The sequence below is a fragment of the Pteronotus mesoamericanus genome, unplaced genomic scaffold, assembly GCF_021234165.1.
Source record: "Pteronotus mesoamericanus isolate MK-2021 breed Mesoamerican mustached bat unplaced genomic scaffold, CSHL_Meso_final contig_2, whole genome shotgun sequence".
Classification (NCBI taxonomy): domain Eukaryota; kingdom Metazoa; phylum Chordata; class Mammalia; order Chiroptera; family Mormoopidae; genus Pteronotus; species Pteronotus mesoamericanus.
Genome location: NW_026555084.1, coordinates 15,024,991 through 15,039,783, shown reverse-complemented (window position 1 = coordinate 15,039,783; position 14,793 = coordinate 15,024,991). Strand labels below are relative to the sequence as shown.

At 51.1% G+C, this 14,793-nt stretch overlaps 1 protein-coding gene across 2 annotated transcripts; it reads right to left on the bottom strand.

Annotated features, from left to right (window-relative positions):
- Positions 1-350: 350 nt before the first annotated feature.
- CD74 (CD74 molecule) lies at positions 351-8,900 on the bottom strand. Of its 2 annotated transcripts, XM_054567919.1 has the most exons (9): positions 8,611-8,900; positions 5,105-5,277; positions 4,811-4,890; positions 4,241-4,303; positions 3,362-3,457; positions 2,972-3,056; positions 1,796-1,993; positions 1,210-1,272; positions 351-977 (listed from the first exon to the last, which is right to left on the bottom strand). In XM_054567919.1, exons 1-9 carry the CDS (start codon positions 8,685-8,687, stop codon positions 967-969), a joined length of 846 nt encoding a protein of 281 aa, XP_054423894.1. In that variant the 5' UTR covers positions 8,688-8,900; the 3' UTR covers positions 351-966. The 2 variants fall into 2 exon arrangements, with proteins under 2 accessions (XP_054423894.1, XP_054423895.1); XM_054567920.1 differs by lacking the exon at positions 1,796-1,993.
- Positions 8,901-14,793: the final 5,893 nt, after the last annotated feature.

The window sequence follows — 14,793 nt, the reverse complement described above, 5'->3', positions numbered from 1 at the left end:
AGCAACCAGCCGAGGTCCTTGTGTTGCCCTTTGCCATCACATTTGTCTTAGTATAGCAGTGAAAATCGGGGTGTGGGGAGCGGAAGCTGGACCGAGAGGAGTTTGTGCTTAAAGAACTTTGGGCAAGAGCCTATTTCCTTTTAGGAGCAGAGCCTGCCTCTGGCTAAACATGGAAACCAAGTGTGCCTGTGTATCAAGCCTGCCACCCCGCAGCGCTGCCCGGCCCCACAGGCGACGTGCTGGGCCTCCCCGCGCTGCATCCTCCCACCCAGGCCACTAGGTTCAAGCACTGCAGTCGCCTCCTTGGAGTAAACAAACCAGACCCCAGCAGAACAGCCAGGAGCCAAAAGTGGTCTACAATCTACATTTTATTCTCACAGTAGCCACCCTAAGGGTTGATGACAAGCTTGCTGCGCAGGGGAACTGGGGGCTGGCAGAGAGGAGGGGTTGTAGTGGAGAGGCTGGTTCTTCTGGTGAGTGATGCTGGAGACCAAGGGTGGCTCGTGCCCCCAGTTACATAGGCTCGAAAGCCAAGGCTAAAGGCAGAAGGGGAGGGACAGCAGTCTGTCCTACCTTGGGGACTTAGGGGAACATCCTCCCTTCTCCCTGCACCTGCACTCCTTGTCCATGGGTCTAGGTCTTGGAGCTCCATGTTGGGGGCTGCCGTGGTGTCAGAAATGGGTCAGCTTAGCTCATGGTCCACCTCCTCGGGCCTTGTGTCCCTGTTGTTGGATGGAGCTTGGGCAGGAGGGCCCTCCCGTGTCATTAATTCGTGCTGTTCTGATACGATTTGTTGTGTCCAAGGATGATGGAGAGCCAGGTGCCAGAGTCTCATGGAATGAGGTGCAAGGTGGGGGTGGAAGGGGAGGAGTATGGGGCTAGGGTTGGGGGTAGAAGACAGCAAGACAGCAAGGAAGCTGTGGCCATGCAGAGCTGTCAGGGGCCTGGTGTCTTCAATTGCTGTTCTCACACCATGGCTACAGAGAGAGAAGCAGCAGGTTAGGGTTCGAGCCACCAGTTGTCTCTACCCCTTCCCAGCATCCTGGGGCCTCAAAACAGTTGAGGATTCCCCGCTCTCCAGTGGCCCCTGCTCAGGTACAAGTACTGACTATCACGTAGCCACCCACACCCCCGTTCCTCCTCCCCCCAGGAGGGAGAGGAAGGGGTTGGCCCGGCTGGGGACTGGATCCCCTCTGGAGGGGCCATTACCTTGGGTCAGATCGGGCTTGGTCACACCCAGCCCAGATGACAGATCCTCCATGTCCAATGGATCTGCAAAGGAGCAGCAAGGCCACTGGTTAGTTGCAGTCCAGCTACTGTGCCCACTGGTGAGGGGCCTAGGGTTATTCCCAGCCTGGCCGCAGCCCTGTTCTGGGAGAGCAGGTGCCACGTGGAAGGGTACGTGCTGGACAGCGGCGATGAAGTGTAGTTGGGGAATCAAGAGAAAGGCCAGGAAGGGGGTGATGAAATGAGATGGGTGGATCTGTAAGGCTTCGGGATGCCTAAGGGGATAGTGTGCAGGTGGGCAAAAGCCACAAGGAAAGGATGAAAGGATAAGTGAACAAGTCGATGAGTGTGGCTATAAGGACAGAAGTGACGGATGGACAAACAGATGAGGAATGCGCAGGTAGGTAGAGGGACAAAGGGGTGCATGCGTGGCTGCGTGGCTGCCCCCCGCGGGAGCTTACACCTTGACTGTCCTGGCCACGTGTGCACCAGGGGAAACTTCTGGGCCCTCAGCCTTCCTGGTCTTCCTGCTCCTTTGACACTCCCTGGCACAGTGGCCGCTGCTTACCACTGCAGTTATGGTGCAGGTGCCCACGGCTTCTGGTGTGGGGGACCTCGGTGCCGTTGGGGAAGACGCACCAGCAATAGCCGATGCTCCCATAGCACTGGAGCGGCAAATAGTTGCCGTTCTCGTCGCACTGGGGCTTGAACCTGCCCGGGTGGACGGCAGGGATGCGGCTGGCCTCTTCCAGGCACTTGGTCAGTACTGAAGCGACAGGCATGGTGAAGGCGGTGAGTGAGTGGACTCTGAGCCAAGGTCTCAGCAGAGCCAGAGGTCCACGCACCACTGCTGCGGGCCTAATGCCTCCTGCCCAAGGAACGGTGCTGGCTCTCCCCACTGCACAGATGGGGAGACTGAGGACTGGCCCAGCGCGGCCCCAGACCAAAGAGGAAGTGAGTGGCTGTGTGGCTAATTCATCCTATTATTTGAGGATTTCTTCCGATGCTCCATGCCTATTAAAGTTTGGAATTGCACCTGTGATTTTGATTTCTAGGGAAAAGCAATGGACCCCTGGGTAAGTCTGAGCTTCTGAAACTGGGGGTGTCCCAGTAGAAATGGGGGTCGGTTAGTGGATGCTGTAGAAGGGATTCACAAGATGGTGAATCAAGATGGCGTCTGTGGGGCCTTCTAGGAGTCTATGATGGAGAAACCTGAGGCCCACGCGGCGTGGGCCACTGATGTTCCGCTTCTGAAACTGAAGCCCAGAGCACAGAGATGCTCAAACTTGTGCAGCAGGTTATCACCAGAATTTAAACATGACATTCTTAAAGGCTTCAGAGCTGAAGATCCTGGTATATACATGCTCCACAAGATGGAAAAACCCCAAAGCTCTCTTGTCCGGCACCTGCTGTGACCTCGGGGGTCCCTCTGAGGGGTGAGGAAGGTCACCGCACTGATTGCCCGGACGTTCCAGGTGGTTTCTGCACCGGGCCCACTTGCCCGGTACCATCCTCCAGAGCAAGGTCACCTCCAGACCTCTGCCCTGTGGGCCCTCAGGCAGGGTGGGGGCAGGGGGCAGCCAAGCCCAGAAGGAACAGACAGGAGAGACAGGAGTGAGAGGCAGAGGCTGGGGGAGTCTGGTGTGGTCAGGGAGCGCTCTAGGCCCTCACTTCCATAGCTCTGGGAGCGCCCTGAGGGAGGTCCCAGGAGCCCTAGCACCCCAAGGCTCCCAACTCCCTGTACCTTTTGGTGAATTTTCAGTGGGCTTCTCCAGCGAGTTCTTGCTCATTTCAAACAAGAGCCACTGATGCATCCAGCTCTCAAAGACCTAATGGGGACAGAGGCAGGGGATCAGACTCACCAGCCCTCCCCAGCCCTGCCTGGCTTTGCCCCTGGGGACAGAGGCAGAGGGCTGGGCAGGGTCCCTGCACCCCTGGGTCCAGCTGCAGCCTGGCTCCCCCTTAGAGACCCACAGGGCTTGGACAAGTTGGTTCCTCAACTCCAAGCACCTTTCCGTGTTTGCAGCTTTTTAAGTTCTGGTAAGCTTCCTCCAGCTTCCCGAGAGTGGCTTCCCTGGCCCACCCTCCACCTCTCCGCCCCCAGCCCTGCCCCAGCCATCGGGAGAGGGGGCACCTTCCAGTCCAGGCCCCCCATGGTGCTCTTGAGTTTCTTCAGGTTCTCCGGGAAGGTCCCCTTCAGCTGCGGGTACGTCTTCAGGGGGTCAGCTCTCTGCAGGGGAGCAGGGCAGGAAGGAAGGTTAAACAGAGCTCCTGGCAGGTAAGGGGAAATGCGCAACCCATGTCGCGCTGGCCTTCCCTTTTGAGGGGTGGACCCGAGCTGTGGCAAGCTTGGACCCAGGACCTCAGCCACGGTGGGGCTGGGGGGAGCGGAGGAAGTAAAGGCAGGCTAGCTGCACAGCTACAAGACCCTAAGGCTGGAAGGTGGGAGAACCAGCTTCCAGGCCCTGTTACACCAGTAACCCCTGTCTTCTGTTTCCAGATGCCTGCTCATCTCTCGGGCATCTCCTCCTCCAGGAAGACCTTGTGGATCTTACCCCGAGCTGGGTTGGGTCTCCTGCATCTCTCCTCACAAAGGCCCCTGCACATCCGTCATCCCCTGTCACTTGCCTGTATCCCATGCTAACCTGGGGTCCCTGTGGGGTTGGGACCTGGGTTTGATCGCTCCCCGTTGTGGGCCCAGAGCCTGGCACAGTGCTTGGCACAGAGTAGATGTGCGATCAAAACTTGAGAAGGAAAACGTGGGCGCCTAGGTCTCTGCATCTCAGCCACTCAAAAAAGCATGGGGGGTGGTGGCAAGACGGGAGCACATTCGACATTAAGGAACACCACTCTTGCGTTCCTTCGCTAATTTGGTGAGCCCACATTGAATGTCTACTATGAGCCAGGCCAGGTGCAGGCCTGGGAGCGTGGCTTTGCCTGGGGCCCATGTGGGCAGGTGTCCTTGCCAGGCACCCGTGTGGGCAGGCAGGGCCACCCGCCGGGTCCCACTCACCAGGAGCGCGTGCATCACATGGTCCATTGTGTCGTTGCCGTACTTGGTGGCGTTCTGCATGGGCTGTGGGAGGAAGCAGTGGGGTTATCGGCACCAGCCCCAGGGGAGGGGCCCTGCACGGAGATAGCAGCTGGGGTCTGGGTAAGAGTCCAGAGTCCCAGGTGCTCCACAGGGCCATCTCCGCCACCTCCAAATGTGAGAGCTCGAGCAAGTCACTCCACCCTTCTGCCTCGGTGTCCTTACTGGTCAGACTTGCGTACACTTGCCCACCCAGGGCTTTGTGGGCAGCAGGTAGTTTTGTGAAGAGCAACCTTATCCGTACATAAGGGCTCCGAGAACAGGAGGGGACTGTGAGATGCAGTGGGACAAGAGAAGCACCTCGTGAACAGCAGAGGGCAGGGCTCTCTTCCGCCCATCCTGGGACTCTGCTTCTCCCCAAGGTGGGCCCTGTCCTGCCCTAGCCATCAGGATGCCCCCCAGGTTGGCTTTGTCTCTCCCCGTCCCTCGGCACATGCCCCCCATCCAGGCTAGATAACCTTTCCCCTCGCACCGCCCTGGGGCTGCGCTTACCCCCTGGAGCATGCTGTCCATGGGCAGCACCTGCATCAGCTTGGGGGCGGCCATCCGCATCTGGTTCACAGGCTTGGCAGCTGCAGGGTCGGGAGGGACAGCGTGAGTGTGGCCCCAGTGCCCGGGGAAGAGGGAACTCAGATCTGGGGACCAGGATCTCAGATCCAGGGGAGCAGGGGCTGGAATTCCAGACCAGGAGGAGAGGACAGTGGGCCCAGCTCGGTACAGGAACGGGGTCTCCGAGGTGAGGGATGGTGGAGGCGGGGGCTGGCAGGATGGGGGTGGGGCACGTACACTTGGGAAGCTTCATGCGCAGGCTCTCCAGCTGCAGGTTCTGCGAGGTGATCGTCAGCTTGTCCAGCCGGCCCTGCTGCTGGTACAGGAAGTAGGCAGTGGTGGCCTGACCAGCCAGGAGCAGAGCCACCAGGACGGAAAAGCCTGTGTACAGGGCTCCACGGCTGCACTTGCTGTTGGGGGAGGGAGGAGAAATCAGAGAGTCCATGGAGGTGGCTGCCCTGGGGACTGGCTGGGAATGGGGGAAGGTGGCCCCTCATTTCTACCAGCCCACCCACTTCCATGGCTACCTCTAACACACGCACACACTTTAAGCACAAACAAGTGCCTATGGACATGCAGCCTAAAGACATTCTCCCGGTCCCTACTTCCAACCAATGCAGGCTGTATGGCCCTCCCAAGTTGAAATCCTGGAGCTGCCCCTGGGCCTAGGCTGAGTGGGGAAGAGCCAAGGACAAGTGCCTCGGCCTCTCTCGGCCTCTGTCCCACCTGTGCCATGAGGGGTTGAGGTGGAGGGTCTCCCCAGGTTCCCTCAGCCAGGGGGCCTCCTGAGGATGCGGGCTGCCCTGGAGAGGAAGGGGGCTGTTACCCTCCTACACACCCCACCCCTGCAGTGAAATCAGAAAAGGGAAGGAAGTGGGGCCTGGGCTGCAGAGCTGGCAGGCCCACCTGGAAAAGAGAAGTGAGGCTTTCACATTTCAGGAGCAGGTTGGGGGAATGGGACAGAGCCAGGCTGGAGCAGGCCCGGCACCACCCCTGCGGGCCCCAACTCCCTGTATGTCTTTGAGCAAGTCTCTGCCACTCTCTGGGCTGCCACATGGGTACAGAAGTGTTTCACGTGGTGGTCTCCACTCAGGAGGGGTCCCCACAGGAGTGTGGTGCCTGAGCCTCATGTTCCCTGCGCCGGCTGGCGGCACGGGCAGGGCTGGCCAGGCCGCAGGTCTCAGGGCGCCCTAGCTGCTGCCGGTCTTGGATGCAGTTTGCGGGTCTTGGGTGCAGTTTGGGGGACACAAGTTACAGTGTGGGGGATGTAAGGGTCCTGGCGCAGGACCATGAGGGTTCCTGACCTCACCCCAGGGGCGGGACTCCTAGTAAACCCATTGGAAACTGTCAGGATGAGACAGCACCCTGTTTACTCCAGCCCCCAGCAAGGGGGGCTAGGAAGCGCCAGGACCCCCTTCTGCCCAGGTGCTCGTGGCACCAAAGACACAGTCCTTTCTCACTGGCTTCCCACTGGCCAGCCCGGGGATTGCTGTTCTGGGAGGAGAAAGCAAACACCCCCTGTGGGAATAAGGAGGTGACCAGGCAGGGAGGGCAAACAAGTCCCGCTTCTTGGCCTTTCCAAGGAAGCAGGGTTGCCTAGCTTCCAACGGGGGGTGAAAGGCCCACCGAAGCCTGGGCCTTGCCAGGGTTCAGAGTCTTCAGCTCATTATCAGCGCGCTCCCTCCTTTGGCAACCCCACACCCGGGCTTGTCCCAGCTCTGCCTCTGACCCGTGAACACCCCTTCCCTTCTCTGAACCTCAGTTTCTCATAAGACCTAAGAATCTCGAGAGCTGTATTAAAGATGAGTCCACATAATCTGGATCAGGGCAGCTCTGCCACTCCCTTGGCTCAGGGACCCAGGGCAAGTCAACTTCTCTGAGTAAGATAAGGTAAGGGCATCTACTCAAAAGTGGTTATATTAAATAAGATCATGGGGGTAGAGCTCTCACCTCCATTACTAGCACATAGCACTCCACAGGTAACACTGACTGTGATTCTCAAGGGAGTTAATAGTTAACTTTAACATCTGGCTTCCTTCCTCTTTATACATCTTGAATGCTGTCCCCTGGGTTCTGGACCAGGGCCAACTCATCGTTTCCTCTCTCTTTGTTTCCTCCTTCTACTGCCTTCTTCAATAATAAAGTAACTGGCCAAAGTCAGGAGCCAATCAGAAGTAGCAGGAGTGATGACACAGGTGTTGCCAGGCAGAAGTGTTCACAAGAGGGTCTGAAACTTGCTCAAGTCTGGCATGGCCTGAGTACACAGGGCCAAGCCAGTTTTAGAAGCAGTAGCTGTGCTAAAAGGAAAACCAGACACGGATTTGACGAGGGGGCACCCTCTCTGTACACAGAGCCCATGCTGGGTCTGCAACTCACTAGGTGACCTGAGCTCAGAAGGGTCTCACCTCCCCTCTCTGCAAACTATATCCCTAGGAGTGGACCAGATGGTAGTCAGCCCAAAATACGAAACAACACTAGTCCTGGGTTCAGATTCTGGACTCAATATTCACTACCTGTGATAATTTAGCTAAGTCATTTACCAAAATAAACCTCAATTTTCTATGTAAAGAGTGGGATAATAAAAAATACTTGACTCGTTGGGTTACTGTGAGAATTAGCATTGAATTTAACATTTAGCCGTGTCTGTAATTACTAACAGTAGCTGAGAACTGGTAGCAAGTACACAGTGAAGAGGAACTATTATGACTATTGTCATCAAAGAAGCAGTGATTTATCCAAGTCACATGTGACACCACAGAACCTGGACCAGAATCCAACCATCTCCAACAAGAGAGCTGGCTGGCCCTCCTAGTCACAGGATTCCCTAGGATTTTCACAGATCACTGCTTTAATGGTCTGTATCTGGTTACCTCTCCCGCAGAACGCAGGTCCTCATGACATCTCTGAGTGTCCCTCTCAAATGTCTTTCTGCCTGGCAACAGCTGACATCATCACATCTAGCTCTGAGTCCCAAAGATTCATAAATTCCTTTTTGGAGATAGGGGGAGAAGGGGATACTGAGGTAACTGCCCTCTGGCTCCCCCTCTTTTTTTCAGAAAAACACATGGGTAAGGCCATCTCGAGGCTGGAAGAGGAGCGTGGGGGTCCTCTAGATGGCCCCTTGCTGCCAGGGACGGGGCACAGGCAGAACACAACCCACATCAACCCCCAGCCCTTTCTAGATATTTGGCCAGAGCCCCCTTTGCCCTTTTTGACCCTCTTCCAATATCTTTTAATCCCTCCTGCAGTGGCTGATGTCTCCATCTATTTTATAGACACCTGCAACTCCAATTCCCTTGATACAAACACGTGTACCCATCCATGGTTCTTAGGAGGGCACTCCTATGATGAGCTCTGTCATTCTTTTAGAAACTTTGTTTCCCCATCTAGGATTTATAACATTTTCAAAACCTGGTCCAAGATTTCTAACCTAGGGTTCCTGGCCCAGCCTCAGGGGTCTGTGAAGCCCCTGATATTGTGTGAAGCTCTCGGGAGAGAATACAGAGCTCTCTCCAATTTTCAGAAGGGCAGCTCATGATGTAAAGTTAAAACCCCTGACCCAGAAGAGACCCCTCATTTTACAGGAGGGAGAACCGGAGCCCAGGGCAGGCCAGAGACTTGCTCGAAATCACCCAAACACTGTCGGAGCCAGAGCCTAACTCCATTCCTCCTGTGGCTCTGGTCCACGGCGCCTTCCCCAGCACCTCTGCATGTCTGTGCCCTTGCCTGCTGCGCACACGTACCTCTCTGGGGCTCCAGGGCGCTGGGTCAGCATGGGCAGCTGCTCATGGTTGGAGATGAGGTCGCGCTGGTCATCCATGGTTCTGGTCTCTGGTCTAACCCAAGCCTCTTGCTGTCCTGCTGCTGCCGCTGCTGCCTGTGTGTCTAAGAGCCTGAACCCCTAGCTCACCTCTTGAAGTTTGGACTGAGAAGAAATCTGATTCGTCCACAGGAGGCCACTCCACCCACCTCGTAGAAGTAGAAGTGAAAGCCGCAAAGCTGGAAATACCCTGACTTGAGCAAAGCTGCCTTTGATGGGGCAGGATCAGGAGGGGAAGCTCCCCAGGTAGGTGGAAAGGCCAGTGCGCTCCCATTGGCTGTTGAGGTCCCTCATCACTTGTTTCTGAGCAGACCTTTGGATTCATAAGGTTCTTTGGATGTTTCTAAAAACATCGCTCCCTAGACAGGAAATCATTTTGAAGCAGAAAATGTTTTTGCCTGTCTCCCCTTCTCACCCATAGATATGCAAGTGCGGAAAGGAGCTGCTCACCCTCTGTGAGCTCGGCCAAGTCCCTCTCCACCTCTCTGGCTTCGGATATGTCATCTCCAAAACGAGGGGGGAAGGTTGGACTCAGTGTTCCCTCCACTCCTGTCTAACTCAAGCATTTTATGGACCCGAGTCCACAGTTTCAAGTCTCTGGTAATAATATTTGCCACCATGTACTAAACCCACCTTTGTGCCAGAGCCTGTGCTAATTGTTCCATTGAATCTTTATAGTGACCCTTTGAGGACTGTTTTATTATCTCCATTGACAGATAGAGCCGTGGAGGCTTTGAAAGGCTTCGTGCTTGCCCAGGACCATGCATCCGCGAATTGGTGAAGCCCGTGTTTTTAACCACTCTTCCCTTCTGCCTCCTAATGCTCAAATTGTGTGGCTAAATTTCAGGACAGGGGGCAAAGGAGGAGGAAGGAAAAGAAGAGGGACTAAGAAAGGTTCCCAAGGAAGATTTAACTTTCTGGACAAGGTTTTATTTATTATTCTCCTGTGGCTTATATACCATGTTTATTTTGTTCATCTTTTATCTTTTGTGTGTTTTTAAATTTGCGTTAATAATTTTTTTTAAATTTAAAGACTTTGTGGTTCTAAGATTCAGTGAATCTTCAATTTGAAGAGTCAAGGGACATAGTATATACATATGTGGGGCAAGGGAGAGAGAGAAGCAGACATAGCCCTTGATGCAGCCAGACCAAGTTCAAATCCCAAGTCAGAGGCATCCTAGTTGTGTGACTGAGCCAGTCCCTGAACCTCTGTGTGCTGTTTTTTTTTCTTTTGTAAACTAAGGACAATAATATCAACACTAAAAGTATAGAGTTGTTAGATTAAATAAGTGTTTAGCACAGAGCCTGGTACAATAGGAGATGCTCAAGAAATAAAACTGTTATTATTCAAATATGTATTATTAAGATATTTTTCTGCCCTGATTTCAAATGATACTATGAACCTATAATAATCAAAACAGCATGGTACTGGCACAAAAACAGACACACAAATGAATGGAACAGCATACAGAGCCCAGAGATAAGCCTTCGCTTATATGGTCAATGAATTTGTAACAAAGGAGGCAAGAATGTACAGTGGAGAAATGACAGTTTCTCTCCAACAAGTGATTTTGGGAAAACTGGACAGATACCTGCAAAAAGTGAAACTGGACCCCTTTCCTACACCAGATACAAAAATAAACTCTAAATGGATTAAAGACTTCAATGTAAGACCTGAAACCATAAAACTCCTAGGAGAAGTTGGCAGTATACTATTTCACATTAGTCTTGTAATATCTTTTTTGGATATGTCCCCTCACACAAGGGAAACAAGCAAAAATAAGAAAATGGGAATTCATCAGACTAAAAAGCTTCTTCACAGTGAATGAAATCATCAGCAAAATGAAAAGACAACCTACTGAATGGGAAGAGAATGTATTCACAAATGGTATCCAAAATATATAAGGAACTCCTACAACTCAATTTTAAAAAATGAACAATCTGATAAAAAAATGAAGAGACATTTCTCCAGAGAAGACACGCAGACGGCCAACGGACACATGAAAAGATGTTCTGCATCACTAACCATCGGGAAATGCAAATCAAAGCGACAATGAGGCTTCACTTCACACCCGCTGTGATGGCTGTAATCAAAAAGACAGATAAAAACAAGTGTTGATGAGGATGTGAAGAAACTGGAACCCTCATACACTGCTGATAGGGATGTAAAATAGTACAGCTGCTTTAGAAAACAATTTGGCAATTCCTCACAAAGGTGAATACAGAATTACAGTATGACACAGTAATAATTCTACTCCTTGACATTTACACGAGAAATAAAACCATCACACAAAAACTTGTACACAAATATGCACAGCACCAATATTCATAATAGCCCAAAAGTGAAACAACTCAAATATCCATCAATTGATGAGTGAATGAACAGAATGTGATATATCTGTACAATGGAATATTTTTTAGCCATAAAGAAGAATTAATATCTCAATTTTGTTGTTGTTGTTGTTGTTGTTGCCCTAACTGGTGTGGCTCAGGGGTTGAGTGTTGTCCTGCAAACCGAAAAGTCACCAGTTCAATTCCTGGTCAGGGCACATGCCTGGATTGCAGGCCAGGTCCCCAGTTGGGAGTGTGCAAGAGGCAACCGATCGATGTTCCTCTTGCACATTGATGTTTCCCTCTTTTTCTCCTTCTCTTCCCCTCTCTCTAAAAATAAATAAATAAAATTTAAAAATAAATAAGTAAATAAATTTTTTTAAAAAAGAATGAAATACTGATTCATGTCACAAAATGAATTCTGAAAACATTATGTTAAGTGAAAGAAGCCAGACACATAAAGCTGTATACTGTGATTCAATTTATATGAAATGTCTAGAATAGACAAATCCACAAGGACAGACAGCAGGATGGGGGGACAGGGGACAGGGAATGATTGTTAATGGGCAGAGAGTTTCCTTTTGGGGCGATAAAAATAATTTGGAATTAGTGGTGACGGTTACACAACTTTACGAATATACAGAAAACCGCTGACTTATTTAATTTTAAAATGTTCTTGGTAATAATGGCTGGAACACATAAATACTTCCGCTTCTTCTCTCGCTTTGCTTCTGACATTAAATGACAAAGATTTGTGGGGCTTTTGATTGCTTTTAAGTGTAAATCTATAAGGACAAAGAGAACAGGAGATGAGAAAACAGCAGCAGAATTTTAGAAGCTGGATAGCAGACCCTAGGAAGCTGAATGCCAAACCTGCAGCTAGAAAAGCTAACAAGCCACCTATTTCTGTAGCAGAACAGGCTCAGAAATTGGGTTACTAGGCTCCTGGGTGGGAGTCAAGGTGGGGCTCAAAGGAAGATCAGTGGGGAGTTTGCTAATGAAACAGTTGGATCCTTGTGTCCTCTCCCTGCCTTCACCTGAGAGGAAACTGGAAGCTTATCCCCTGCACAGCTCAGGGCACGGCCCGGCACTGAGGCTGAGAATCCCAGCCTTCTCCCCAACCAGTCCCCAGCAAGCCAGAAGCCGGGCCTTCTCCCTCAGGCGACAAATGGGAGGCTCCTTCTCAGGGGAGCATGATGGTCATCCCAGGAGAAATGACCTAAAGATCAGACATTAGAGGTTCCCCAGTGAAACACCCTGGCCAGATGACCTGACAGGGAAGCCGTCAGTAGATACGTGCTACTCACGGGTCACGGCTTGCACTTGGCTTTTTAGACAATCAAGGATCGTGGAAAATCTGAAGAAACCCTCTAACATAAGAGAGAATGAACAAAACAAATAACCCCCTCCCCCCACCAAAAAAAAAAACACCATGGAGGAAACAAATGGAGATAAAGGACCATATTGCACTTATGAAACAAAAATAGGATGCTATGAAGACAAAAGTACTGTCAGAAGAACAAAATCACAGCTATTTAAAGTTAAAAATGCAAGGGCAGATATTCAGCAATCAGGAGACGGAAGGTAAAGTTTTGTTTTTTTGAATCTCCCAGAAAGTAGACTATAAAGATAAAAGATTCAGAGAGAAAAAATACGAGAAGTAAAGACCAGCCCAGGAGGCTCAACAGCCAAAAATCAGAGTTTCCAGGAATAGAGAACAGAGAAAATTAAGGGTAGGGGGAAGAAATCGTCAGTGAAGTAATTCAGCACAATTTCCAGAACTCAGACATAAATTTCCAAACTGAAAGGGCCTGGTGAGTTCCAAGGATAAGGTATTGAAATAATTTCTCACTAAGGCACATCATTGTGAAGTTTCAGGAAAAAAAAAAAAAAAGACAAAAAGAAGATTCTACAAATTTCTGAAAAGGAATAAATAAGACAGGTCCAAAGTACCAGGAATCAGAATAACTTTGGACTTTTTCACAGTAACCTTGGAAACCAGAAAATAACAAAGTAATGCTTTCAAAAACCTATGGGAAAATGGTTTCTGCCCTAGAATTTTTACTAAGCCAAAATATCAAATAGACAAGGGTAATAAGATATTTTCAGTATCCCCCAAAATTTTGCTCTTTCAGAAAGTTTCCAGAAGGTGTGCTCAACCAAAATGAGGGAGTTCACTAAAAATAAAGGAAGACCTGGGACGTGGGGAACTGAAATTCAACTCCCAAGAGGGAAGGGGAACCCTGGGATGACTGAACACAAAAGTAGCAGGAGCAAAACAACAGATCCGCGCTGGAGGCACTAAAACGCCTTCCCACGAAGCCATAATACCAGGCGTTATCAGGGGTAACTTCTTTTGAAATGGTATGAAAAGGAAGGTGAGGAACTACTATTTTTCACAGCCAGCCTTATAAAATTATTTGATTCTTTAACTATGTGAATTTATAAGTTTGATACAAAGGAAAACAATTTAAAATAAAAAAATGCATCAAAGTCGATCGATTCTAAGCTGCGGTAACAAAATGACAGCCTAAATAAAGCCTTCACCTCTGAGGCAACTTTGGGCCAAGACTGAGGGTGATTCCAAAAGGCACCGACCTTGTCCTGGCCTGTTGGAAGCTAGAGACCGTTCCAGTCAGAAAGGTGGGCCCCAAGACCGCGCTTCCCAGGCCAGGCTGGACAGTGGCTCACCCCGCACCTACTCTACCAGGGTTAAGAGGCCTCACTGGTCTGACAGGTCCTGCTGCCCAGTGGAGGAGCCCCATCCCACGTGCCCTTCCTGCTTGGGGGAGGAGACAGAGTGACCGGAAGCAAGGCTTGGTATCTGCCATACCCCTGGAGGGGGATACAGGGTTGGGGAAGAATCCAGCTTCCCCCATTACTCATACCGAGAAAGTCTGGCGCAGAGAGGGGAGAAGAACTGGCCCGAGGTCACACAGCAAGGCCACGCAGAGCCGAGGCTGGCCCCTGCGGCACAACAGGAGTGTTAAACAAAAGCGCTCTGAGGCAGACTTCCCGGCTTCACATCCCACTTCCAAAATGGCAGCTGGCAGAGCTGAGGAGGGAGAACACAGCTTCTCCAGAAAGCAAGAACGTGTCCAAGGACTACTGGGATGTGTAAGACGGACCCCAGAGCCAACTCGAAGGGGGCACTTGCCAGTTAAATGCAGGACAATTGCAGCATCAATTAGAAAAACTTATCCTGCCTCTTTAGAAGGATCTGGAATTCAACCGCAGCTGATAAAGAAAACTCTTCTTTATAGGAGAATGTAAGCTAAATAATGTTAAAAAAAAAAAAAAAAAAGATAGAAAATCAGGAGAGCCTGGATGGGGAAACACTTTGTTACAAAAAGCCCTGAATATAATAATATAATACTTGTTTCTGGAAGAAGGAGACTAGCTGCTCTGCTCCTCCCCACATCTTATTGAAGCGGGGCAAGTGAGCAAGAGGAGAATTTGATTTGCTCGAGGTCAGATGTTCTACATCCAGATCAGGATCCGGGACTCCCCGACTCTTCTCCAGGGCAAGGCGCCATCTGGCAGGTAGGTAAATAGCATGGCCTTTGGACATGTGATCTCTGATAGAGCAGCTGAGCACGACTGCCTGAGTCCTCCCCTATGACTCATTCATCTAGCAAACATGAATTAAGCACCAGTTCCAGGCCAGGCACTAGGAAACACGGGCATTTGGAGACACCTGGCAAGGCTGAACCAGTCTCCGGTGGTGCCGGCGTCAGGTCTCAGTCAAAGACCGGACTGCCGATGACTGGGGTTG